Source organism: Camellia sinensis, chromosome 2, assembly GCF_055761805.1.
Source record: "Camellia sinensis isolate YWXY chromosome 2, ASM5576180v1, whole genome shotgun sequence".
Taxonomy (NCBI): Eukaryota; Viridiplantae; Streptophyta; class Magnoliopsida; order Ericales; family Theaceae; genus Camellia; species Camellia sinensis.
The window spans coordinates 81,391,846-81,419,424 of NC_138962.1; the positions used below are offsets into that span (position 1 = coordinate 81,391,846).

Consider the following 27,579-nt stretch of genomic DNA (forward strand, 5'->3'; position numbering starts at 1 on the left):
TCGTAAAATTAACAAATAATTAACTAAGTTACTAATGTAAGAAATGACTTATCAAAAGATTCTTAGGCAATGTATGGTTTGATTTTAGATTTTTTTTAAAAAAAATTTAAAATTATTTTTTTAAAGAAATAAAAAAAATAATTATAATTTTTATATAATTTTTATCTTTTGAGTGTAATAAACATAAACCTCAAGGGGTGTCAGTGCAATTTTTATCTTACGTTGATTTTTAAACAGAAATTTTAAAATTTGACTAACAAATTTTTTTTTCAAATATTTTTTTTTAAAATAATTTTTTTTCCAATTATTTTTTTTCAATGATTTTTTTTTTAATTAATACTAATCGAGGGGGCAATTAGTAATATTACTTCAAATCTTGGGGAGAAGATTGTAATTTATAAAATGTAAGGGGTGTCAATGTAATTTACCCAGCGAGGGCAAAATTGGTATTTAAAAAAATTAAATTGCTGGAGGAAACAATCTGTAATGCAACTTTAAATCTCAAGGAGGGGATGTAATTTTTAAAAAGTGAGAGAGGAACTGAAATAAACATAAACCTCATGGGGTGTCAATGTAATTTACCATACTTTTTGTGTGTATTTATGTTAACACTAATCGAGGGGGCAATTAGTAATGTTACTTCAAATCTTGGGGAGAAGATTGTAATTTATAAAATGTAAGGGGTGTCAATGTAATTTACCCAGCAAGGGCAAAATTGGTATTTAAAAAAATTAAATTGCTGGAGGAAACAATCTGTAATGAAACTTTAAATCTGAAGGAGGGGATGTAATTTTTAAAAAGTGAGAGAGGAACTGTAATAAACATAAACCTCATGGGGTGTCAATGTAATTTACCATACTTTTTGTGTGTATTTATGTTAGGTGGGTGTAAAAATTAAAAAAAAAAATTGCTTAAAATATTAAAAAAATTCAGTAAAAAAAAAACATAAATTGAATTTTCTGAAAAGTATTTTTGGAAAACCAAAAACAAGCAAAGTGAATTAAGTTTTTTTTTAAATTTATTTTTATTTCTTTCAATAAATTAATTTTAATTTTAATTTTTGAAAAAAAAAACATTCTGAAACAAATTTAAGAGAACAAAACCAAAATGGTGAAAGAAAATACTTGGATGACAAGACATTAGGCGACGTCGTATGATACACCCATAGCATTTTTCCTCCCTCAATTCAAGATCGTAGTTTGGCGCGGCGATTGGCGAGCGTCGATTTCAGACGATCACTAGCTCCGTTGCAACCCCTCTCTTCTCACTCCGCCAGCTCTCTGCAATTCTAGGGTTTCAATTTCGTTCTGTCCACCATCGAATCACTTTTTTTTCTTTTGCAGGTAAATTAAAATGTCTCTTACCTAAATCTTGTTCCTCAATTTTTATTACAATTTTAGCAAATCGCTTTACTTGTTGTTTGTTCTGATTCAGTAACTCACATTGTTTATCTCTATATGTTTCTCTGATTCGTTTTATTTCTTGTATTTTCCTTCTGTTTACCTGCAACCAAACAGGGGTAATGTGACTCACATTTGGTTTGTATTAATTTTGGTATTTGAAGCTGACAGGCACACAGACATCTGATTAATCTGATTTGTTTGTACCTTGATCATGCCACATGTAATTGTTATTTCTTTTTTTATGAACAAATTATCAATACAGGACTTGCTGGGAAATGAGACTGTGTAGAGTTGTACCGGACATATTTTGTTATTTCAATACATCAAATCCAGAAAATGAAGAAATTGATTCAGACTCAAGAAAATGTTTTTGGCTAATGTAATGGCATCAGAAGAACAATTGTCATTGAGACAAATTATCGTGGTCAGGGGTGGAGCCATGATTTTTATGTTAAGGGCCCAGATTAATACTATGTTATTAGGAGATTAAAAAAAATGAATGATATACATTTTAGGGTAAATTACATTGACCTCCCTTGTGGTTTGGAGAAGATACTGTAAGCTCTATAGTTTTGACGTAATTACAGTGATCTCCCTTTTAGTAAGGTTAAAGAGATTAAAACTAATGCAAATGGCATATGAAGATACAAAGATACACAAGATAACATGTACATTCTAATATAAAAGAGATGATAACATCATTTTTTCATTCATATGACTAATGAATTTCTAATGAAAAAGGGGCCAAGTGTTATATGAATTAAAACTTTAGGGGGTGCCCAGTCTAATTATGCCAAACTTGTGTGGCATATTGTAATTTTTTTCAAACATCAAGGGAGGTTACTGTAATTTACCCTATATTTTATTATGAAAGGTTTACTAAAGTAAAAGATTGCAAATTAGATTCTTTGTATTTTGATTCCATGATACAACTAAAAGAGTGTTACAAAATAACTATACATTGTCCACTTGGTTTATAGAAGCTAACAAAAAGGAACATAATTTCTGAAGCTGCCCTAGATGATGTTTCGGAGAATAAAAACCATCTATTATCATTTTTGAGTTAATACATTACCTATCCAAGGTCTCAAGTTTGAGTTTTCCAAGGTGCCACTGGAGGTTTTCCCGGTCGTTAACTTTAGAGCCTCTGAGATTAGTTCTCGGCTGTCCAGATACAAGCTAACTCAAGTCCAATGGGGCTAGGTTGGGGGGAGATACCCTAGATTATCAATATATATAATACATTACCTATCCAATATCTTGAATTCTAGTCTCCCAAGGGGCCACTGGAAGTTTATCCGGTCATTAATTTTAGGGCCTTCAGGGATTAGTTCTCATTGCCCAGATACAAGCTAACTCGGGTCCAATTGGGTTAGGCCGAGCGGGAGATACCGTGGATTATAATAATAATAATAATAATAATACATTACCACTCATTCAAACATAAAACCCAACCAAATCAACTACATAGATACAATTACAGTGCCTATTGCATTTAATATTGTGAAATGCATCAGTAACTTATAAAGAGGAACACTACAACTTTGTCTCAAGCAAAAAACTAATTTTTCTACACAATTATTGCCATAAATTAAACACAGTGGGCATTAATTACCATGTTGGATATAAATTTAGTAATACCAAAAGAGATGTGAGTTGCTTACATCGCCCATATCTTTTCCTACCAAGTGATGTGGGATGGGGTATTATAGTCGCCTCTCAAGATCGCACATCTTCATGGGGTCAACGGTTCTCACTGGAATTCAAAAGGTGGCTTATACAGATTTAGAGTCGGCTTATACAACGCCTCTGTTGTGTGATGTAACAAGTTGGTCCATAGAACACATTGGTTCTACACACAGTGAGGCATGTCTTGCTCCAACAATAATTGTAATTTGTAATGCCCCCTATCCCACCCAATCCCAAAAAGTAACGATATTCTTTGCTTTGGGCTTGGACATCACGGCTTTAATGCTTGTTATTAGGTGTCAAATTGTTAAAACAGTTACTCTAGAATTATCTTAAATTCTTATAGTATAATCTATACATGTTTACCCCTATTGTATCTCAATATAGAGCGTGTGGCGCACTACGTTCCTATTCCCTTTCCACATACCGAATTGATCCATGTTCTAGGTAACATAAATGTGAACTCATTTATGTAGCCCATGGAATTTTCCTACCCAAGCGATTTTGGATGGGGCACTACATACATACATTGTCTGTTGTAGAAGCCTCCTTGTTAGAGGCAATGCAAAATAGTTAAGGAAGTAGATTTTTAGGTTGCATCCCCACAACACACCTGCTATCATCCAAAACCATTTCTTGTGGCATCTTACATGTACTTCCATGCAGCCTTTTGTATTTCTTTCCACGCCACCAATCCTTCGTTAATTTCGAACCTCATTATTATACCCGCCACCCACAATTTCAAATATCCCCTCTGCCACCCTTCTCCAGAAATAATCTCTTTCAATTGCACATCTCCTCAACCATTTTCTTAGCAAAGCTTGGTTGAATAATCTAAACTTCCTTGTATCCCAACTGCCATATTTTTTGAGGATGACAAACTAATCCCTATTTACCGAATGATATTTGAATCATATGTTTAGTTGCTTCTAACATGGGAAGTGTAACTGACCGAATAAATATTTTGAATCTTATGTTTTTATGCTGTTTATCTTGCTAGAATTTGGGAAACTTATCTGGCCTTTAAGCCTAGGTGTATTGTCCGGACTTCATAATTTACTCGAGTCCATAATCATGTAAATTTTTTTATTCATAATGATTTTCTTCTCTTTACTATACCTCCTTTTAGCAATCAAATGGAGCACGAGGCTTTTTGCCAATTGCCAACTTGATGCAAACCACTTCATATGAAGCATCTTGCTTTATTATTAACTTCTTCATAATTAGAGTAACTGTAATAATAATTCTTTTATGTATTAGAACTTGCAATGGTTACATTCATCATTCAGATGTGCTAGGTGAGCCTTCAAGTTAAATTTTCTGTTAACTTTATTTCCTGTTATGTACATGTTTCATGGGTTATGAAAGTACTTTTCTTTCCCCTCGCTTTTTCATGGAAACAGTTTACACACCATGGACAGCAGTTGCGTATCTTCTGACCAAGTTGTTGCAGAATTGATTGGAATGGGATTTGAGTTTTCTGATGTTACTGAAGCCATTAAAGCAGTGGGCCCATCATTGGAGGATGCAATTGAATTTATCTTGAATGGTTCATGTAGAAATAGTACCATTGCTTCAGCAAGTTCTAAATGTTCTACAAGCAATGGGAAAGCTCTGGGCAAAAGAGCATTGTCAGCTTCTCGTTCTTCTGATCGAATGCGACAATCAACTATAATGGAACATCTCCAATCAACAGGTAGACCCAAAAGAAGCAAAACCAATACTGAATCTAATGTATCAGTCTCTGGATCACAGGTGTTGCCCAAGCCTGTGAAAGGATCAAATGAGCCTTTTCATGCCAGGAAATGCAATCTGGAAACCACTCCCGAAAAATCTATACTGCCATTTCGCTGCCAAGAAGAGCTGGATATTGGACCCGATTGGGAGCAGAAAGTCAATAATCTGCTATACAAGCATTTTGGATATTCATCCTTGAAGAGTTTCCAAAAGGAAGCTCTGGCTGCTTGGTTAGCCCACCAAGACTGCCTTGTTCTTGCAGCAACAGGATCTGGTATCTTTTTTATGTGGTTTGGTTGTTTGTTTAGAACTTATTTCTACATATGTTACCATTCATTTTGTCAAGTGCACTTATGGATTCTCAACATCTCAGAAAAATTACCCTTTTATAGGGAAGTCCTTGTGTTTTCAGATTCCAGCACTATTAACAGGAAAAGTTGTGGTGGTCATTTCACCTTTGATAAGTTTGATGCACGATCAATGCTTAAAGCTAGCAAAACATGGGGTGTCAGCCTGCTTTCTTGGTTCTGGACAAACAGACAGTAGCATTGAGCAGAAATCAATGCGAGGCATGTATGACATTATCTATGTCTGTCCAGAGACAATTTTAAGGTGTTAGAATTTCCCATCTTTACCTTCACCTACTCCACTACACACTCCACTTCACCTACCTCCACTTCACCACACACTCCACTTCACCTAACCCACTATCACCTCCACTACACCTACTACCACATTTTCTTCTATATATAGATTGTATAGGAATTGTAATTAATCAATCAATATACAATCAATCAATCAATAATACATCAATTTTAACATGGTATCAGAGCAAGGTTGATAAGCTACTAATTCTGCTTCACCGGCGGGCGGCAACCTCGCCTTGGCCGCCCGCCGGACCTCTACACATACCTTCAATTTTTTTTTTTTTTCACTAAGCGAGAGCACACAATACTGTCATCAAGCCCAGTCTCTTCTCTCTCTTCCTCTGGAAGTTTTCTTGTTTTTGTTTTCTCCGAAGAATTGAGTCTATCCCATTGTGAATGGTGGAAATCTTCAGCAATCGGTTCCTGATCTCCCTCTTTAAAACAAGGGGGATCTGTGTAGCCTCTGCTTCCTCCTTTGGATCTTGCAAACAAGGTTGGTATTACCGCTGCATCAGCGTCGACCCCTAAAGCCACCGTTAATAAAGACATTGGCCCTCCTTGAATCTGTTTGGCTAAATCATGAATTGTTAAAGCCTCAGGTACACAAATAAATAAAGGCCCTTTTCTCTCTCTCTTCACTTTATCAGTTCCTTGAATCTGTTTGGCTAAATCATGAATTGTTAAAGCCTCAGGTACACAAATAAATACAGGCCCTCTTCTCTCTCTCTCCACTTTATCAGAAGCATGCGACTATAATATGTGTCTTATAATAATCCAGAGCACTTTTTATTTTTTATTTTAATATGTTTATTATAATATTTCTTTATTCTCTTTATCTTAGAACCATGTGCATCCCTTTTATTCCCACTTCCGTTTATTCTTATTATTATTATGAACCACCTCAGAACCCATGTGCATCCCTTTTATGACACTTTCTTTATTTTATTATTTTATTTTATTTTATCTTCAAAAAAAAAAAATAAAAATAAAAAAAACAAAGCCACCCACGTGGGCTTCTCCTCACTCTTTCTTCCGTTTAATTTCTAAATCTATTATTTTTATTTTTTTTTCTCTAAATTCCTTTTTTAATCTCTTTCAAATACCCATTTTTTATTATATACTCAACATTCTCATCATTCTTTTCCCCACTCCAATATATTATACTAGCCTTCATTGATTCCCCTACCTTCCACCACTTCCTTTTATTTATTATTATTATTCTTATTTTCACCACCACCAAAAAAAAAAAAAAAAAAAAAAAAAAAAAAAAAAAAAAAAAAAAAAAAAACAACAACAAACAGAGGCCGAATTGCACACCAAACCTTCCCTTATTTTATTCATGTCGGGACTCACCCCGATCACCATTTTACATAAAAAAAAAAAAAAAAAAAAAAAAACAACCCAACAACCAAAACCCAAACAACCACATACACAAGCGGGATTTTTCTTCTCTACTCTACTGCAGGTCTCTTCTTTTTGCCTCCGTCCTGGGCGGCCCTTGACGGTGTTGCCTCCGTGCTTCCTAGACCACCAAGCAAGTTGCCTCCTCCCTGCTCCTCCACTGCAGCATATGGCGGCCCTCCAAATCGGAACATCACGGTGGCCTTCCGCTTCAGCTCCTTATTTTCTGCCCTTAGCACGCTTATCTCTGCTCGCGCATCCTTATACATGCGTTGGAGCAGAGCCAGCTGGGAATTTAAATGCTGCACCTCATTTATCCTACTCTGCAACCGGTTCGACAAATTTGTGACCGCCGTCATGGTTTCCACGCATGACTTCAGAGTATACTGATTAGCCTCAATATCAGTTTGCATCGCCATTTTTTGCTCCACCGACCGCATCGGAAAGTTCAATGGAGCAAAACCAGAGGTATTTGGTTGCGGTTTACTGGCCACCGCACCAGTTATTTCTCTTGTGGGCTCGTTCAGTTCTGGAAAGAGCGTGAGCAAGTTCTGGGTAACTGGACGGGAAGAAGAGGCCATGTTTTTGGGTTGCTAAGTGTTTCAGCGAAATAGCAATTTCAGACTGGTAATGTTCGGAAGGGTTGGTGACAGAATGGCAACAAAGTGTTCCACAGTTTCTCTCTCCGCAGAGGCAGAGTTTTTCAGCGAAGGGTTGGTTTCAGAGGTTTCAGAATGGTATGCCTCAGCCTCAGCCTTCGTCTTGGTTAAATAGCCGCGGCAGCCACGCGTATCGCGCGCCTCTTGCCGCCCGACAAACTGGCACGCCTTTTCATGGCACATCTTTTGATAAAGTGGACACGCCTTTTGATGGCACGCCTTTTGATGGCACGCCTTTTGATGAATTGGGCACGCCTTTTGATGGCACGCCTTTTGACAAAATTGGGCACACCTTTTGAGGGTGCGACTTTTTAAGGGTCCGACAAGACTCTGTAAACTGTCCCGACATTTGATTCCGGTTAGCTTTTCCAAGGGTCCGACAAGACTCTGTAAACTGTCCCGACATTGATTCCGGTTAGCTCCTTTATGGGTCCGACAAGACTCTGTAAACTGTCCCGACATAGATTCCGGTTAGTTTCTACAAGGGTCCGACAAGACTCTGTAAACTGTCCCGACATTGATTCCGGTTAGTTTCTACAAGGGTCCAGCAAGACTCCGTAAACTGTCACAACATTGTCTTCTACAACGGTCCGACATGACCCCATAAACTGTCCCGACATTGATTCCGGTTAGCTCCTTTATGGGTCCGACAAGACTCTGTAAACTGTCCCGACATAGATTCCGGTTAGTTTCTACAAGGGTCCGACAAGACTCTGTAAACTGTCCCGACATTGATTCCGGTTAGTTTCTACAAGGGTCCAGCAAGACTCCGTAAACTGTCACAACATTGTCTTCTACAACGGTCCGACATGACCCCATAAACTGTCTTCTACAACGGTCCGACATGACCCCATAAACTGTCTTCTACACCGTTATGACACCACCATACAGTGTCCTCTACAACGTTATGACACCCCCATACAGTGTCCTCTGCAACGTTATGACACCACCATACAGTGTCTTCACCAATGGTCTGACACGACCATACAGTGTCTCCTATCCTTTTTTTTTTTTATTTTTATGTATTTTCTTGTTTTGTTCATCTCTTCAAACTCAAGTTGGTTAGTTTCTATCCTCCTTGAGTTTGCGGGGGGCTGTTAGAATTTCCCATCTTTACCTTCACCTACTCCACTACACACTCCACTTCACCTACCTCCACTTCACCACACACTCCACTTCACCTAACCCACTATCACCTCCACTACACCTACTACCACATTTTCTTCTATATATAGATTGTATAGGAATTGTAATTAATCAATCAATATACAATCAATCAATCAATAATACATCAATTTTAACATAAGGTAAGAGGTTTATGTGATCCTACGTATTTTAGGAAGGTGCCTGCAATTATGTTTAATAAATACAGATGTATACATTCTGCTGCAGACTGATAAAACCTCTTCAAAGCCTTGCGGAAAGCCGCGGAATAGCACTTTTTGCTATTGATGAAGTCCATTGTGTTTCTAAGTGGGGTCATGATTTTCGGCCCGATTACAGGTTTATATTTTCTATCTGCTTGAATATATCATTTGGTGTTTCTAGTCCATGTCACTTGTACAGACATGGTAGTATTTGGATCTTTTGTAAACAAATGCATGGAGTAGTACAATTACCTTGGGAATCTAGTGATTGTCCCTAGCGACTGTGTGGTGCAGTTCTTGTGTGTGCAGGGCAGGGGGGATTGATTATGATTGACTCAATTTAAAAATATGCTATGAGGTTCATATATATGCATGAACAGAGAATAATTTCTATGCATTTCTTTATTTTGTCCACCTTTATAATTCCTATACTTTTATGGTTGTGCAATGATTGGTAACATCGGTTCCACTCCACCTATGATTTGCAGTTCAAAGTTACCCAACCACTTATTTGTGTATGATATTCTAGCAACGTTTTTGTTGCCACTTGCTCTCTATCTTGTTCTCCATGTTACACATACTCTCACATCAACCTATGTTTTCGATTTAATGAATGGAATTATTATGATTTTCTGACGGATATTTTCTCATGCATTTTTAGGCGGTTGTCCGTTTTGAGAGAGAACTTCAGGGCTGACAATTTAAATTTTTTAAGATTTGACATACCACTGATGGCATTGACTGCTACTGCCACCGTTCGTGTTCGAGAAGACATCCTGAACTCATTGTGCATGTCGAATGCAACAAAAATTGTGCTGACTTCTTTTTTCCGGCCAAATCTTCGATTTTCGGTGAGTTATATATTTTTAAGTGTGGTTGTAATGCCTTCAAAACTTTTTTTTGATGCAACACACATGCACGTGGGTATGTTTGTATTCTTTTATTGCATTTTTATGCATTAATAAGAAGTTTAAAGTAGCACACAATGAATTTTTTTTTGAATTTTGATTCTAGACCTTGGGTATGTCAATTCCAGAATTTCTATACATAAATATCTATAAATTTTCTGACACTAAGGTGACTCATGTGTGGGAATGTGTGCATCAATCTACTCATTCCTGCAGTAATCTTTCCTATTCATTTTTTGATATATACAGGTAAAGCATAGTAGAACATCATCCCCATCTTCTTATGAGAAGGATTTTTGTGAATTGATAAATATATATACCAGAAAGAAAAGGCCTGATAAAAAGAAGCATAATGTGATGTTACAAGATCTAGAGCATGATTCAGATAGCTCCAGTAACACTTCAAATGATAGCGTATTTGAGGCAGATAGAATGTCCCAGAGTCTTCTGGACACTATTGTGGATGATTCCTTTTCTGAAAATGATGATGATGTAAGTTCATCCAAGGCAAATCAGTCAACTGCTTCAAATGAGAAAAAGTTGTCGGTTGAATTTCTGGAAGATGAGTGTGATCTTTTAATGGGTGTAGATGATTTGGATGGTAATATTTCGTCAACTTTTCTAGAATTTTTCTTCTGTTGTTTCATGTTGTATTTGCTGGTCTTAAACATATATAATTTCTCTTATGGAAAATGATATTTATCACCGGATGTATTTCACCTCCCACATGTATCCATACAATAAACTGCATGTGTATGCGTTGGGCCCACCAAAGTTAAAATATAATTTGACCCACCATGACAAATGGGAAACCACCGGAGGTGAAGTGTTTTGATGATATATAACAGCCCTCTTTGTCTAAATAGGTAGAATTTGATGGTAAATCACAAATGAAACCATAAAATGATTTCTTCATGAATGCATTCTCTGGTTCTCACTCAAAGGAAGAGGGGATAAACAAAGAGAAGAGACAAGAAAATAGAATGAAATGCTTTAAAATTTTAATCAGTTCGTTTAGTGGCAGAATTGGAGAGATATGATAAGGAAGAGGGGCTCATCTATGTTCAACATGTATTAGTAACTTTGGCTGAATTTTTTTGCTTATTTATGAATCTTCCAAATCACCTCACTTTTTTAGCAATTAGTTTTTGTGGACCTGGAGAAATAAATGTTTCTTCTAGTGGCTCTAGTCACTTCATTTATCTTATTACTCTTCTAATTGTCTAATACATGGTAAAGTGGAGATCTTTGAAATTTTTTTTCTTTTCTCTTCCCCTAACTAAAGAATGTGTTTCTATAATTCTTTTTCTTTTACATGAACATTCACTTTAGAATCTACTCATTGCAGTTTCCTGTGGTGAATTCTTTGGTCAATCACCTGATAAGGACCCAGATATTTGTGGGTTACGTGAGATAAATGATCTACCTAACAAACAGGAAGAAGGATTAAAACTTCAGCAAGGTCATTTAGAAGGATCAACAATTATATATGTACCTACCAGAAAAGAAACATTAAGCATATCAAAGTTTCTTTGCAAGTGTGGTGTGAAGGCTGCTGCTTATAATGCGAAGGTAACTATTTTTGAACACCTGTTTAATTTGGATTACCTGTCATTCATTAGTTTGTTTCATTTTGATAATGGTTTTCTAACTCTCTTCCAGGTAAATCAACTCGTTAGCCTTGCTAGACTTTTGTCACTCCTAGTTTTCAAAATTTGTGAAATCTTAAGTCTCATGAACGATCAAAGTGGAAGCTGGAAGTTTTATTCAATAAGTGATTATTAACTTTATAAAATTGATGCATTCTCCTTGGGGCAACAGAAACACCATTATTAACTTTCACGTTTTCAACCTCCGTGCTAATGTTTTTTGTGTGATTGATAATGTCGTCACAAAAGGGTAGTGATGAGGTTGCAATCACTCTTATTCTGCCAGCTTTCTTCTAGTGTTTGAGGTCCTTTTTCCTGTTTGCTATGCAAGTGATTTATGATTTTTATTTTCCCCAGTTGCCAAGATCGCATCTGAGGCAGGTGCACAATGAATTTCATGAAAATGTCTTACAGGTATGGACTATGAAACTTTTTAATACAGTTCGTAAATTCTCTTGTTTTTCTCTTGACATATGCTTTATCCAATGTTCTCTTGAAAAAGTGTGTACATGTTAATGAGGGTAGAGTCAGATTATAAATTAATTCTAGTTCAGATATTTCTGCAGTGTCAAAAATATACCCTTGTAAATTCACAAAGGATTAATAGCTGAGACCTGAGAGATTATTAAGAATAAAAAGAATAAAAAGCTATGTCAACTTCCTCTCCCATCTCTTCTATGTTTTTGATAGCCTATCATTGTCTCACTTGGGCCTCTTAGGCTTCGTTTGGGAAGTGGATTGGCTTTTTGACTTTTTGGCTTTTTTGGCTATTTTGGCCTGGGGCTAAAAAGCCTGGTTTGGGAAGGGCTTTTGGCTTTTTTGATTTTTTTGTGAAAGAAAGAATGCAATGATTATGGGTTGGATGTGATGTTTTGTCTTATGGGGCTAAAAAGCTTATTTTGTTTTTTGTGGCTATTTTAGCGAAAAAAGCCACAAAACCCACTTCCCAAACATAGTCATGTTTTGGTCCTATAATATATTACCAGTTGCTTGGAGAAGGTGAGCCACCAGTTTAGGTGTAAGATGTTAAGATGTTATCATTACACCCTGGTCAATTAGGCACCAACCATAATTGTGACAACTGATTGGAAGAGGATAACTATAGCATGCACGGAGGGTTGTTAGAGGAAATAAATTCCCACATGAACTACCTGGATAAGTTGCATTGACAAGAGAGAGAGAGAGAGAGAGAGAGAGATGATAGCATCTTAATAACTAAAAGAAATAACTCCATAACTAAGTACCAGAAGTTTTATCAATTTGGAGCCACATTGTCATGTAACCTGCATGCTGCTCTAGCTTTGTCTGCATCAATCCCTAAGGGGAGACCAGTTCATTTACATATATATATATATATATATTTGGTTTAATAACAAAGAGAAAATTAGGGAAAAAGTAAGAGAACGGTTTTTGGTTCTCTAAGTTTGTTGTTTTGGGAATAAAGTGTACCATGTCTCTAAATAAAATGTCTAAATGCATATTGGCAGGTATTCACTTTTTTGCTAACTTCGACTTGTCATAAATAAATAAAAAGTAACCAGAAAGCAAGACCAAAATTCATCAAGCACATGATGTCATTAGTTTTATAACTTTTGTGTTTTACATCGTTTCATGGAGGGGGGGAAAAATTGCTTGTAGTTTTCACTGCATGCAAGGCAATTTCTTCACTCATTGTGTTTTTATTTATATTTTAAGAGTTAATATACTTATTAAAAGAAATTATTTAAGAGTTAATATAGATCCCTATGTCAAATCTTCAGGTGGTTGTTGCAACAATTGCTTTTGGAATGGGGATTGACAAGTTAAATGTACGAAGAATCATTCATTATGGCTGGCCGCAGGTATATTTCTTAGATTTGATGCCTTGGCAATGTGTTTAGTGCTTTGGACTTATCTGAATCCATTTGTAGTTATTTTATCATTGCTGTTTGCCTCAATGCTGATTATTTGTATACTTTTCAGTCACTCGTTGATTCTGCAGCATATGCATATATTTCAAATCTTTTAAATTGCCGCCTTCATATTTTAAGTCTCGTAAATTGCATTACTTCAAGTTTCCTCCACTTTTAACTTCATATGTTGATTATGCCCAGCTTATCTATTTCCTGCCTTTTCATTTTCGTTTGTTTGATGTTGCAAGCTTCTCATAACTATTTAGTCTGTTTACAGAGTTTGGAAGCATATTACCAAGAAGCTGGTCGATCTGGGAGGGATGGGAAATTAGCAGATTGCAGTGAGTTCCTTCATTCTTTGTTAAATATATGGCAATAAATCTTTTATGGTTGGTAATGACCACTAACATATATATCCTATAAAAGTACCTTTCCCAAAGAACTGGCAACTCAAAATCCTTTTTTCAGCCTATATTTTCAAGGGGTACTTACGTGTAAGTCCTAATAAGTGGATTTATTGTCTAATAGATCCTATGGAAAAAAATTTGTCATAAAAAAATATCACTAATTGTAAGTTTTAGTGACAATTTATAAAAATTATGACAAAAAAAAGTCACTAATTGTCAATTTTTAGCGACGTATGTAAAAAATTGTCAAAAAAAATATATTTTTAGCCACAATTTTACAAAGACTTATTTTCAATAAGACTTGATGAGAATGAAGTCTAACTATTAGGATCTATTGGTAGTTTACCCTATTTTTTTCAAACACATATTTGTGTTCATTTAGCAGAACAGTAGTCATGTTGCTTCTCCAGAAGTTAGAGGCACTGAATATATATATTAAAATCTGTTTGGTTTTGTCAACGCAGTTCTATATGCAAACCTCTCAAGAATACCGTCACTTCTGCCAAGTCGAAGAAGTGAAGATCAGACAAAACAAGCTTACAGGATGTTATCTGATTGCTTCAGGTTGTCAAATATATTGTGGTGGAGTCTCATTTGTTTTTTTACCATGCCTTAACATGTTGTGCTTCACAGTTTCTTTCTTTGTTTTTCTCTTTTTAAGTTTTTCTCTTTTTTCCTTTCTTGTCGACCCTGCAGGTATGGAATGAATACTTCAAGTTGTCGAGCCAAAATCCTTGTAGAGTATTTTGGGGAGGAATTTAGCTATCAGAAGTGTCAACTGTATGTGATGATTCTTTTCCTGAGGCTGTGCTTTACATAGCAGCTGCCGTAGGTTTATCTGTTTTATGTGTACTTTGAGACCATGACACCATATAGACTGGCAATCTAAACGACTAGGCTCTACAACAGCAGGTCATGAACCACTGAAACAGGTGGAGCCACGTAAAATGAGAGAGAGGGAGAGACAAAATAGGAATAAGAATTCTTATATTTCCCTTTGGCACTTGGGCCACTATTTAAATTATATGCTTGCCATGTAAGATGTGTTATGTGCTTTGGCCACTATTTAAATTATATGCTTGCCATGTAAGATGTGGTATGTTCCTGGCATGACTCCCATGGTAATTTTATATTCAAAACATTCACACTCTAACGAGAAGGAAGCCTTACTATGGAGGCACCATGCCCATGTTAAATAGGTGTTAGGCACTGAACCTTGTCGACGCTCCAACCCATGTTTGATACCCTGTGGTTGTCACACAATTCAAAAATTAATTTAATTATTTTTCATGCTTTACCGAAAAATTTCAAACACTTCCCAACACTGCCTAAGGTATCCAACATGTCTTTTTTTATGTTTTATTTTTTTCAAAATTGACGTTATACCCATGGAAACCACAATTCAAGAATGTATTAGGTACCACAGAGACTTCTAAGAAAGTGACGTGTCTGTGTCAGACATGTGTTGAACCAGTGTCTGACACTACTCATTGGACACTTCCTAACACACGTTAGATACTTGTCCAAACGTGTCCTATTATTTTTTTCAATATTGTTTAGACTGAGACAATCTTTGGAGTCCTAGAGACACAAGTATCAATCGCTTAGATTCATGAAACTTATTACAAGTTTGAACAAAATAACTTGGGATACAATATATAAGAAAAAATTGTAGGCATGTATGTGTCGAGTTGCGTGTCCATGTCTGTGTACATGCTTCTTGGGGAAAAAATAGTAAGCGAGTAGTAGTAACTTAGATAATATAGTAATCAAAATGAAATTATTGAGCTTCATTCTTCCACATTATGAAATTGTTAATATAAAAAATTGTATTACATAAAGTTTTGTATTTTTGTAATTGATGTGTATACAAGAATCATAATTGTATTGAATAGAATTCTAAAGTCATAAAAATAGCTTGGTCAAAGGACTACGTTTAGGTCTTATGTGATATCATTGTTTCCCTTGTTACATGTCTATATTGGGAGCCTTGTACACAATCAAAGTTTGTCTACCCATCATTTGGCCCTATAATTTTTATATAATAGCTATGCTTTGAAGTACAATTTCAGTGAGTGGACCCTTTACTATTACCAACAATAATGGAATGGTTATTGTTGTGTAAACTATTAACTATAGTTCTCTTCTCTATAATTGTCGGATTTCAATTTTTTATTTGCATCCACCCCAATAAAAGTTTTCTTACTACAGTTTCTTACGTGCAGGTGTGATGTCTGTGTAAATGGTCCTCCTGAAATGCTGAATTTGAAGGCTGAGGCAGATGTTTTTATGCGTGTTATTGTCGCTCATTATGTGAGTGCTACTGATATCTCATTTGCTTTGTATTTATTTATTTATTTTTTTTTTTTGGTGTATGTATATATTTGGTTTTAACACTTTTATTTCCCATAAAGTTCTTAGCAAGTTGTAAGTTCTTCAGATTTGTAAAAGACTAATTACTAATTAATACTGGCTGCATGACATGTTTTGTTTGTTTTTATGTAACTCAAATGTGAGCTAGTTGAAATTGTTCAAGCTAAGTTTTATTTGGTGGTAATTTTTATATTATTTTGTTTTCTTATTTTATTCTTTCTATGTTTACTATTAATGGTCTAGTAGATGAAATTAAGGAATGAATTAACACTAAATTAGAAATCTGAATTAACTCTTCAGTACATATAATTCCTTCTTTCTTGTTAATGAAGTTTTTGTTCCTTATTAAAAAAAAATGGTCGTAGGGACATATTTTCTAATTAGACATACATGTTGAATTTCAGGGACTGATCAATTTTGCAGGCGACTCATATGACAGTGTAATCTCTGTTAGTAACAAAGAACAGAGATTCATGGAGAAGCCAAACATCAGGATGTTTGTTGGTAGAATAAGAGAACAGGTAGCTTCTAGATCTGGTTGACAACTCTCTCTCTCTCTCTCTCTAAAGAAAAGCACACACATACACGATATCTATCGGTCAATCTTACATGTGTACCCACACATGTAATGTAACTATGTGTGTGTATGTATAGAAACAAATGCTTACATCTTCCACTATGTGTAAACACGTGCAGACTTGGACCCAAATATTTCAAGTGTCATTAAAATCTTTAGCCCAATAATTTTTTTGTTTGCTTTTTTGAGAGAAGACATGGAGTTGGTATTGAAAGAATAAAATTGATACTATGTTATAATGCAAAATTTACGGAAAAAAAGAAAGAAAGAAAAAGAAATGGTCCCATCACCTAGTTGGTTACATAAAAAAGTATAAAGGACGTAAAATAAAAGCATCTAATCCAATCATTGGTTGTAAATTTGAGCTGTTGCCTTCTTCTTCTTTGGATTAGCCTCTTGGTTCTTCTTTTAAAGCAAGGTCGGTTTGGGACTTGGTGGTTGAGAGATTTCAAAGGTGTCTGGCAAGGTGGGAGCTACCTCACTCAGAAAAGGTAAAGGCCAGATTCAATTTATGCCTTTAGGCAGGAGGAGAGGTTCAAATCCTACAAAGCGTGATTCCGTTCTTGTTAGGTCTAATTACAATGAAATAACTTTACTAACTTGAACAACAACCTTAATTTTACCTCCTACGGATTAAGAAAAAGGGAGGAAGTAAAAAGAAAAATGTTAATTAATCAAAGGTCCAACTAATCACCGCAACTCGCACCCTGGGTGGTGTGGTTGAGCTAGAGTGGGCTCAACAGTCGGCCTATGTTTCTGGGCGCACTCGTAAAGGCATGATTAGTTCCATAAATCTCATTACACTGACCATGGTAAACTCCTTGTTGTATCGATATAGAGGTCTGATTTAAATGACCAGGTACAACAACACATTTGAAAGGTAGTATATTTCTAGAAGTGTGAGGTTGATGCTGATTAAGAGTAATTTATCCATCCTTCCTAGTTCCTACTTATTTGTCATTATTTGCCATTCCAACTTCAATTGTGATACGGTTGGAGAAGTTACGGTGTGTCTTCCTTTGGGGTGGATTTGGAGAGAAGTTTAAATCTTATTTGGTGGATTGGAATATTTCTCGTTGAAGGAAGATGGTTTGGGCATACATAAGCTTGCTATCTTCAATCAAGCTTTGTTGGGGAATAGTTGTGGAGGTTTACCTGAGAGAGAGAGATATGGGAGGGTGAAGGAGGGTGAAGGAGTGTAAATATGAGTGTGTTTGGGCTGGTTGGGCTTCAAAGTAGGTTATTATGTCTTATGGAGTGGGCCTGTGGAAAGGTATTTGAAAGGGTGGGAATCCTTCTCCGAACATCCAATTTGTCATGGGTAATGCGGTGTAAGTTTTCTGAAGAGAATAGTATATTCAAATGGTGTGTATCGATTACATCAAGACCTTAGTTTATATAACCCTAACTCCTAAACCAAAAAAGGAAATACAAGATTTACATAATTACAATCATGCCTAATATATACACAATCAGAATTATACCAAATTTGGAATATATGCAATATATTCTTACACCCCCCCCTCAAACTCAAGGTGTTTTAGCCGAAAACACTGAGAGTTTGTTAAGAAGAAACTGAAAACGAGCAGTGGTATGAGTCTTGGTGAAGAAGTCAGCAAGTTGCAGAGCTGAAGTGACAAAAACAAGCGAGATAGAGCCAGACTGCAGATGGTGATGAACGGAGTGACAATCAATCTTGATGTGCTTCGTTCGTTCATGAAAGACAGTGTTATGGGCAATCTGAATAGCCCGCGGTTGTCATAGTGGAGAGAGGTCGGAGAGGACTGAGGGACACCTAAGCCAGATAGGAGACAACGAAGCCAGACAACTTCAGTAGTAGCATGAGCCATGGCACTGTACTTGGCTTCGGCAGTAGAATGGGCAACAACAGTTTGTTTCTTGCTTTTTCAAGAAATCAAGGAATTGCCAAAAAACATACAAAAACCAGAAGTGGACTAATCACCAGCCTAATCAGCATCAGCATAGGCTACCAAATCCAAGGAAGAAGTAAAAGATAACAGCAAGCCACGGAAGATAGTACCGCGAAAATAGCGAAGAATCCAATCCAACGCAACTCAATGTGTAGAGCGAAGAGCAGAGACGAACTAGCTAACCACATGAACAACATAGGGAATCGTCGGATAGACTAAGCAATCCACAAGCCCGCGATATAAAGTAAGATCATCCAGAGGGACATCATTAGCAGTGTTGATATCACATTAAGCTTAATGGGGGTATCAGAAAACTTAGTGTCAGTAAGACTGGCACGATGAATAATCTCATTGGTATACTTGGCCTGAGAGAGAAAGTAGCCCTTGGGAGAAGAAACTACCTCAATACTAAGAAAATACTACAATGGTCTTAGATCCTTCATTTCGAAAGTGCGGAAGAGATGTTGACTTCAGAGATAGTAAAAGAGTCAGAGCCAGTAATGATCATATCATCCACATACAGTAATAATGCAACAAAATCAGCAAACGTGTGGAGGAGAAACAAGGCAGAGTCTTGGGCATAAGGATGAAACCCAAGCTCAGTAACAGCTGTTTGAAAACGATCATACCAAGCATGAGGAGATTGCTTTAAACTATATAGAGCACGCCGAAAACAACAAACTTGTCCAGAGAAATGATAATAATCAGGGGGAGGATGCATGTAAACCTCCTTAGTGAGATGGCTATTAAGAAAAACATTCTCAACATCCATCTAATAAAGAGGCCAATGACGAACAACAGCAACAAAAATCAAAATACGGACAGTAATCATCTTGGCAACAAGAGCAAAGGTCTTATAATCAATACTATGCTCCTGTGAGAAACCCTTAGCAACCAGGCAAGCTTTGTAGTGCTCAAGAGAACTATCAGAGTGAGTTTTGACTTTAAATCTATTTGCAACCAATCAGGTTCTTGCCAATAGGCAAAGGAACTAGTTCCCAAGTATTAGGGGTTGTTTGGGATGATCTAAATAAGTGCACTTTTTGACTTTTTACGAAAAGATATGCAAAAAAGTAGAAAAGATTAAAAAATAAAGCGTGTGCTCATATATCACACCCCAAACAAGCGCTTAGTCTTCTGCAAGGTAAATAACTCATCCTCTTTAGATTGAATCCAATTGAGGTTCTGAAAAAGAGTGAATAGCAGACAAAAACGTACAGTATGAAGGAGAAAAATATGTTTTAGCAAAATCAAGTTTGACTACCTGTTTACGGATGCGAAAGGGATATTTACGGGTAGTAAGAGCAGAGTCGTTAGAAGCAGGAGGATCAACAGCAGGGGCAGAGATAACTGGTGGAGGGAAAGCCTTGCGATGAGAATAGACTAACAACAGAGAAAGAGAAGGAGAAGGAGAAGGAGTAGGCAGGGGAGGAGATGGAGAGGATGGAATAGGCTCATGGGGGACAATAGAGAGGGACTCAGCAGTAGGGGTGGTACGAGAAGAAGAGGGAACAAGGTTATGGGGTATTGTAGAGATGTACATCAGGAGGGACCTCAGAAGGAAATAGATCAATGTGAACCAGATCCTCTTTAGAAACCAGAGCAGTGATAGGAGGAACCTGAAAGTAAGCTAGACGTTTCTGGAAGGCAATATGGCGGGTGACATAAAGGCGGCGGGAAACAAAATTGTAACAGTGATAGCCTTTCTGAGTACGATTGTAACCCAAAAAGACACATAGGACAGACCGGGCACTAAGTTTTGTCCTATCTTTCCGGGAAAGAAGGACGGAAAGATAGGACAAAACACACAAACCTAAAAACAAGAAGGCGAGTATAATTGGGAAGTTGAGAAAACAGAGCCTCATAAGGAGAACGACAAGAGGGTAGGGGGGTAGGCATACGGTTAAGAAGAAAAGCAGTTGTGAGAATAGTTTTCCCCCAAAAGGGAGCCGAAACAGAGGCAGAAAGGAGAGATCTAGCTGTCTCAAGGAGATGACGGTGTTTATGCTCAACACGACCATTTTATGCCGGTGTATCAGTACATGAAGTTTGGTGAATGGTACCCAAATTGGTCAGATACTCATAGAACTTAGTTTTAAAATATCCTCCACCAAAGTTAGACTGTAACAATTTAATGATAGACCCAAATTGTGTGTTGGTTATAGACTGAAAGGTATGGTATATTTGGTAGAAGTCAAATTTATAAGTCATAAGATAAACTCAAGTATAGCAGGTGTAAAGTATAATACCCAAGCAGAGTCTGAGAATAGTGCTGAGAACCATCGAACAAATCGAGAACCGGAGAGATACTGAAGGAGATTGAAGTTGAGAGAGACGAACCAAAATTTGAAGTCAAAGTTGAAGACGAATGAGTGCAAACACAATTGTGAACCAGAGGTAAAGAGAGAGAGTCGCAATGCTGATGTTTACGAAACAGAAACTAGATGAGTTGACTACAAAAGAGAGCTAGAGAGAGAAGATGAGCTGCGAGGAGTCAACGACTTGATGAGTCGACCCGCTGGATGTGTGCGACTACCGGATACCACGAATAGAGAGAAAATCTAGATGGGTCGACTGAGATGAGGCACAATCACGAGCAGATGGGTCACGAACAGATGAATAATGGGTCACACATCTAAGTCGAACTAGAATGAACTTGAGAGAAGAAGGCATGAACACGAACAAGAGAGCAATGGTGACGGCTCTAAGGTTTCAGATCAGAGAACGGCTCTGATACCATGTAAGTTTTTTGAAGAGAATAGTATATTCAAATTGTGTGTATTGATTACATTAAGACCTTAGTTTATCTAACCCTAACTCCTAAACCAAAAAAGGAAATACAAGATTTACAGAATCACTAGGGAGAAGGGAGTTTTTATGGTCTTGGGGAGGAGTGCATGTGGGTAGGAGGAGACTATGAAGTGAAGTCCCACATTGCCCAAGTACTAGAGTAATGTTAAGCATATAACCGTGAGCGCACCCTCACCTCAATAGCTAGCTTTTGGGTTGAGGGTGCCATCACACTTATATGCTTAACATTACTTTAGTACCCATGCGATATGGGACTTCACTTCACAGAGACACACTTGGGGTTAGGTCCTTATGGTGTTAATGTGGTTCGTTTGTGTGAGCAAAATAGAACTTTTCTTGGTAAAGAAGAGCCTATTTGGAATATTATTCACCTTGCTTGTTTCCATTTTTCAAAAAACACTTTTCAGAAAATTCTACTTTCTTATTTTTGGTGTTTTTTTTTTTATTTTTTACTGAAATTTTTTAATATTTTAAGCAATTTTTTTACTTTTTAGACACATCTAATATGAATACACCTAAAAAGTAAAAAAATTGTAAAAAAAATATTTTAAAAATTCACTAAATACCAAAAATACAAAAAAAATACAACAATTCAGTACTTTTTTTTTTGTATTTTTATGTATTTATTAATTTTTTAAAATATTTTTTCACGAATTTTTTACTTTTTAGATACATCTAAGTAAGGTGCATCTAAAAAAGTAAAAAGAAAATGTTTAAAATTTTAAAAATATTCACTAAAAACAAAAAAAATACGAAAACTAAAAAACTCTGTTTTCAAAAAACTTAATTCAGAAAACTCAAACCAAACACACTGATTATTATTATTATTGTCTATTTTGTATAGTTGTTCGGAAACAATGAACCCATCCTTGAACCAATTTTTTGATTTTGTAGACTTTGGATTCAGTTTTGGTTGTATGGTTCGTATATGTTTTTTCTTGCACCCCTTGTTGCCTCTTTTTGTATGGAGTTACTCTTGGTTCCTTTCTTTATTTTATTTTATTTATAAAAACAAAAACAAAAACAGAGGAGAGAAAAAAAAAAAAAAAAGAATAGCAAAAGGAATGACAGCCATGTACAAAGGAGAAACAAAAATCTGAAAGGCCCCTATACACCTCGAATTGTAAGCTCTGTAAATCTCAGAATTGGTTGAGAGAAGGGTTACTCACTTCTAACTCGCAAACTGTACAAAAGCTCACAAAAGTACTTTTTTAGCCAGGCAACGAAATATCTGTACCATCAAAAGACCATGAACTCCATCATAGAACATCTTCTTCCTCTCCTATAGGTGGCATAGCATAAAGGTCATGTTTGATTCACAAGATTAATAGTGAAGTATTAATAATCCTATTAAATTAGTGTGGTATTCACTATCCAATTGGATTAATATCCATTGGATTAATAATCCCACCCCTACCCCATTACTAATAATCCTATAAATTTGTTGGATTAATTATCCATTGGATTAATAATCTTAAACTAAAATGTTAAAACAAACATAGGATAATTGGGCCTACGGATTAATAATCCCAATCTCATGCTCTAATCCACCAAATCAAACATGCCCAAAGAGTATTAAGAAGATCCACAAATGAACCTTCTCACTATTCCCAATAATAAACTCAGTATGACTAGAAAATTGTTCTACTTGTCAAGTTGTCACCCTTCCAAATCCTCTATTCATATGACACAAATATTCATCAAAAAAATCCCTCATACTTTCATATTTCAACACCGCCACCCTTCTCCAAATTCTATCCTACTCACACAAGCATATGTCTAAAGCCATTTCCCCGAAGATCTTTTCAACCCTAGAGGTTTATAGGTAAACTCAACTGTGTGTTTTAAGGAAAGTCAGTAGACAAATATTTTTCATCCCACCAAACATCTTTGAAATCTTTTAATAGTTGAATCCCAAATATGACTCACTTTGAGCCCATACTCCAGAGGTAACTTGGGAAGGGCTATACATACTTCCTCAGCATCAATACATGGTAGACGTTATGCATTACAAGACTCAGCAATAGTCACAAGGTACGCAAACTCTGTCAAGAATCTTGAAAGATTTGATGTAATGAGGCCATCTTCCGCTTCTTACCAAACCAAGTGACTCCCTTCCAAGACAACACCCTCAAGGACACCATGTCACCCACTTTGAACAGTTGTAGGCATAGCTCTTTTGATGACTTTGGGCAACCAGTAGCTTCTCGTGAATTGTAGAAATCTTTTGGTAGAATACATACACATATATAGCACCACCAAAAACACTCATCACTCTTCCCCTCCTTCCTTAACCACCAAGGCAGCTATCAAGGCTGCAAAAACTCAAGGTCAGCAGCCACCACAGTGGCCACCCCAGCCGCTGTACACTCCCATTAGCCATGGCTTCCCAGCAGTGTTCAAATAGCTCTCTTGCTTACCTCTAGGCAGCCACTGCTGGATAGCACCCACACCAAGTGAGACCCACGGAATCCTCTACTAGAATTTATGTTCTGTGACAGTGACAATGGTGTTGCTGCTAATCATGATGGAATCCACATAATGTGTTTTCTTGTTGGAAAAATTATATCAAATGTATGTCATTTCCATCCTAGCAGTTGTGATATTTTAAGCAGATAGAACTTCTCTTTGCTTCATGTTTTTGCTGATGATTTTTCATGTGATGGTGATATTTGCAGTCTCAACAATTTGTAGCAAGTGATGCGCTATGGTGGCGAGGTCTTGCTCGTATTTTAGCAGATAAAGGGCTTATCAGAGAGGGAGATGACATGGTATGAACTCGGGCATTGACTGTTATCACTGTTTTTCTGGCTAGCAATTTTAGTTATATTCAGGTCACTGATCATTCTGTTATATCTATCATGTTTATAAATTGCATGTGTATTTCTTTCCAAATGAGACACAATAAGACTGATAACACATGGACTGTTCGGCCGCTCCATCCTGTAAGTTGGCTGAGTTTTGCACCATGATAAAATCCATTTTCTGGAAGCCAAGTCTAGTGTAAGACTAATGTTTAGTCTTCTTTAGTCTTCAATAAGCATAATTTATTCCTGTTTTAGCACTTTTTATTGTTCTAAAATGATGTAAACTACAAGCATTGAAACATTGGGTAGGCAGTAGCAAATGATTAAACAGGATAACAACCTGGCTAGGGTATCCATATAAGCTTTCAGCATAAAGGCATTTCAATAGGAGGGTTGACTCTGACTTTTCTGGGTCCCAAAGCAAAGCTTCTAACATGGGGCCCTTTATACATTAAAAAACAATCCAAACTGGGCTTCTAATATGGACCCATTTTTGAGAACTTTTGTTTTCTTCTTTTGCAAAATCAAATCAGTTTGTAATTTAAATTTGATTTCCATATTCTTGAGTATAATTCAACTTATCAATCAAATTCAATCATTCTGGTGACATAGTTGACTAATTGTAAAATTTAATCAATTTCAGTTTTAAAAAGCTTATTTTCCCAGAAACAATTGTAATAGGTATAGTCAATAGCATTTTATACATAATTTACCACATCAATAAGCCTTTTTTTTTTCTTTTCTTTTTTTTTTTTTTTTGGGGGGGGGGGGCGGGGGTGTGCTTTTTTGTGTGAGCAAGTATAATAGTTGACAGTTTTTGGGTGCCCCTTTTTCAACCAATTTTTGGAGACCCAAAGTGGCTGCTTCATCGGCTGTCCCTCAAAACCGACACTGTTCAAGATTGCCTATCGCAACAGATGGCCAAGGTTGCATTAATCAAACTTGTATAGTGTAGATAGTCTTTCCAGGTTAGACAATGAGAAGGCATTCTGCATCCCCGCATGTTTAACAAATGTTGGAGATGAGCTGCTATATTTGGGGATAGGTTTCGCTAAGTTCGTGCAAGGTTGTTCCTTACAATGGATTTTGTATTCCTAATCATCATTATCATTGGAATGTTATGCCTTTTGATCCAACAGCTCCACCCGGTGAACTTGCCCAAACCTGTTTCGGCCCAACCTCCAAAAAGAAAACCACCTTCACCTATTTCTAATAAAGGCAACACACACCCCAGTACAACAATTGTCCCAATGACTTTTCCTGTTTCACAAACAGTGCCTCATTTTATCTTGAACCTAAATTGGAAGTTCATGTGCCATTGTATGAATGTCTTTATTCTGGACCATTATTTGTCTAATTATTCGAACTTCACTGTGCTTTACAGATCCGTGTTCAGATAAAATTCCCCGAGCCAACAAAACTGGGATGCAAATTTTTGCAATACAAGACGGAGGAACCCTTCTACGTATATCCCGAAGCAGATATGCTGCTCCCAAAAATTGACAAACCTTATTCCAGTTTCTCAGAATGGGGAAAAGGCTGGGCTGATCCCGAGATCCGCCGACAGCGTTTGGAAAGAAAACGAACAAGGAGAAATCCACGCAAGAGAAAATCAAGAAAACGTAATCCAGATCTGAAAACAGTCAGAGGAAGGTTAGCTTCAAAACTCTCAAAACAGAAACAATAGACCTTGGTCATTGAATTATTCAACTCACATAATCTGTACTGTAGCAATTATTTGGTTTGTTCATCATTGTATATCTAAATTTTGAAGAGCAATGATATCAATGGCTATTTCAGAGTTGATATTAATTGGTGTAGGTTTTGATCTCCAATTTTTAGCCAAATTATTATTGTAGTTGAAATGAAAGTTGGTCGTATAGCCAGTGGTTTCGATATGGGGTTTTGATAGTGTTTTCTGATATGATTTGGTATGGATTTGAAGATTGAATTTGAGAGATTTGTCAAGATGAACATAAAATAATAATGTAAAAAGTCTATATTTGAAATGTTTTATGCATTTATTCTGGAGTTCTACATCTCTAATTTATCATTTTCTTTAATTTCTCGACTCATTTATAATTGTTTAATTTTCAATGAATTGGTAAAATTTTATTTTGAAATCTAGTCATTCAAACGGAGCTTAAATATTTTTTTTAGTTGGGTTTTGACCCTTCTAATTGAAATCTAAATAGAGAGGAGAGAACCCACAATTGGTCAGTGATATTGGATTCAATTATTCTAGGTGAAGTGGAGATCAATGAAACTAATTTTGAACCAAAACAAGTGGCTCAAAAAGAATCATTTTTAGTATTGTTTTGCATGTAATGTTCCGAATGAATTGAGTAGTTCATGAACAATTTAACCTATCTTTTAAAGTTTATTTGAACTTCATTTGTTTGTTAATGAATAAACTCAAGTTAAATTTTTAGATTTGTTTAGTAATTGACTCAAACTCAAGTAAACTGAAATTCGGTTTGAATAAAGTTATGAACACAAGGATATAAAAATTAATATTATTTTTCTGTCTACGTTTGGTGTTTATGTAAATTTATATATTTGATTGATGAAATTTATTAATAATCGTTCATTTTTATATTTTACTCACCATTTTTTTTATTTTTCTTGTAATGTGAATATTAATTTAAATTCAATCTTTTCACGCTTAACTTCTTTAGCAGTTGACTTGAACGGAGCATGAGTTTCTCAAATCTTTGACAAGTTGAGCCTTTAAGCTTGATTTGGTCTCAGCTGGAGGTTGAACATCTAAGACTAAGTTTTGATGGCATGCACAGTGAAAATGGAAATAATTTGTTTTACGTATTTTTTTTATTTTTACTGAATTAATTTAATATTTGAAGTAATTTTTTTAATTTTTAGATACACCTAACATAAATATACTTAATTGGATCACCATATCTATCAAAACCTTAATCGGAGAGCTTCATATGCGGCTGCATTGAGGGGTGGGCCAACGAGGCGAGGCGGCAAACTCCTTTGTCGGTCGGTTTCTTGCTCATCTCTCTCTCTCTCTCTCACAGTGATGTTGACTGAAATGAAATAAATTTTTTTATTATCTATTTTTTGAATTTCCCTCACCCAAACGACATGATTTTGGTGAAAGAATGATCTCAGTCTTTCACTAACAGGGGGTTGATTCAGTGGCAAAACTTTCGAATCGTTTGCTCAAAGCTTGGGTTCGAGTCTCCATAGTCCCTTATTGGGATTAAGCATACTCTTTAGTACCTAGAGCACGTAAGCTTAGGCCTCGATAGGGCTGCAAATGAACCGAGCTTAGCCGAGTTTTGCTGAGCTTGAGCT

The 27,579-nt window shown here is 36.3% G+C and overlaps 1 protein-coding gene across 4 annotated transcripts; it reads left to right on the top strand.

The window, feature by feature from the left end:
- Positions 1 to 1,112: 1,112 nt before the first annotated feature.
- Positions 1,113 to 26,067, top strand: RECQSIM (RECQ helicase SIM). Of its 4 annotated transcripts, XR_014361189.1 has the most exons (18): positions 1,127 to 1,343; positions 4,353 to 4,390; positions 4,496 to 5,103; positions 5,222 to 5,441; positions 8,929 to 9,039; positions 9,565 to 9,754; positions 10,061 to 10,412; positions 11,160 to 11,383; positions 11,818 to 11,874; positions 13,221 to 13,301; positions 13,630 to 13,693; positions 14,224 to 14,323; positions 14,456 to 14,539; positions 15,985 to 16,072; positions 16,537 to 16,653; positions 23,399 to 23,485; positions 24,130 to 24,222; positions 25,643 to 26,067. XR_014361189.1 is itself a non-coding variant. In XM_082914924.1 (17 exons), exons 3-17 carry the CDS (start codon positions 4,506 to 4,508, stop codon positions 25,943 to 25,945), a joined length of 2,682 nt encoding a protein of 893 aa, XP_082771050.1. In that variant the 5' UTR covers positions 1,117 to 1,343; positions 4,353 to 4,390; positions 4,496 to 4,505; the 3' UTR covers positions 25,946 to 26,067. The 4 variants fall into 4 exon arrangements, 2 of the variants coding, with proteins under 2 accessions (XP_082771049.1, XP_082771050.1); XM_082914924.1 differs by lacking the exon at positions 23,399 to 23,485 and having other exon boundaries at positions 1,117 to 1,343; XR_014361188.1 differs by lacking the exon at positions 4,353 to 4,390 and having other exon boundaries at positions 1,119 to 1,343.
- Positions 26,068 to 27,579: the final 1,512 nt, after the last annotated feature.

What these genes read in the sequence shown, in the direction of transcription:
- RECQSIM (XM_082914923.1), top strand. Translation starts at nt 4,506, where the DNA reads ATGGACAGCAGTTGCGTATCTTCTGACCAAGTTGTTGCAGAATTGATT. An exon ending in TGGGAAATTAGCAGATTGCA is followed by an intron (nt 13,694 to 14,223) that starts GTGAGTTCCTTC and finishes TTGTCAACGCAG; the next exon opens with TTCTATATGCAAACCTCTCA. An exon ending in TTGGTAGAATAAGAGAACAG is followed by an intron (nt 16,654 to 24,129) that starts GTAGCTTCTAGA and finishes TGATATTTGCAG; the next exon opens with TCTCAACAATTTGTAGCAAG.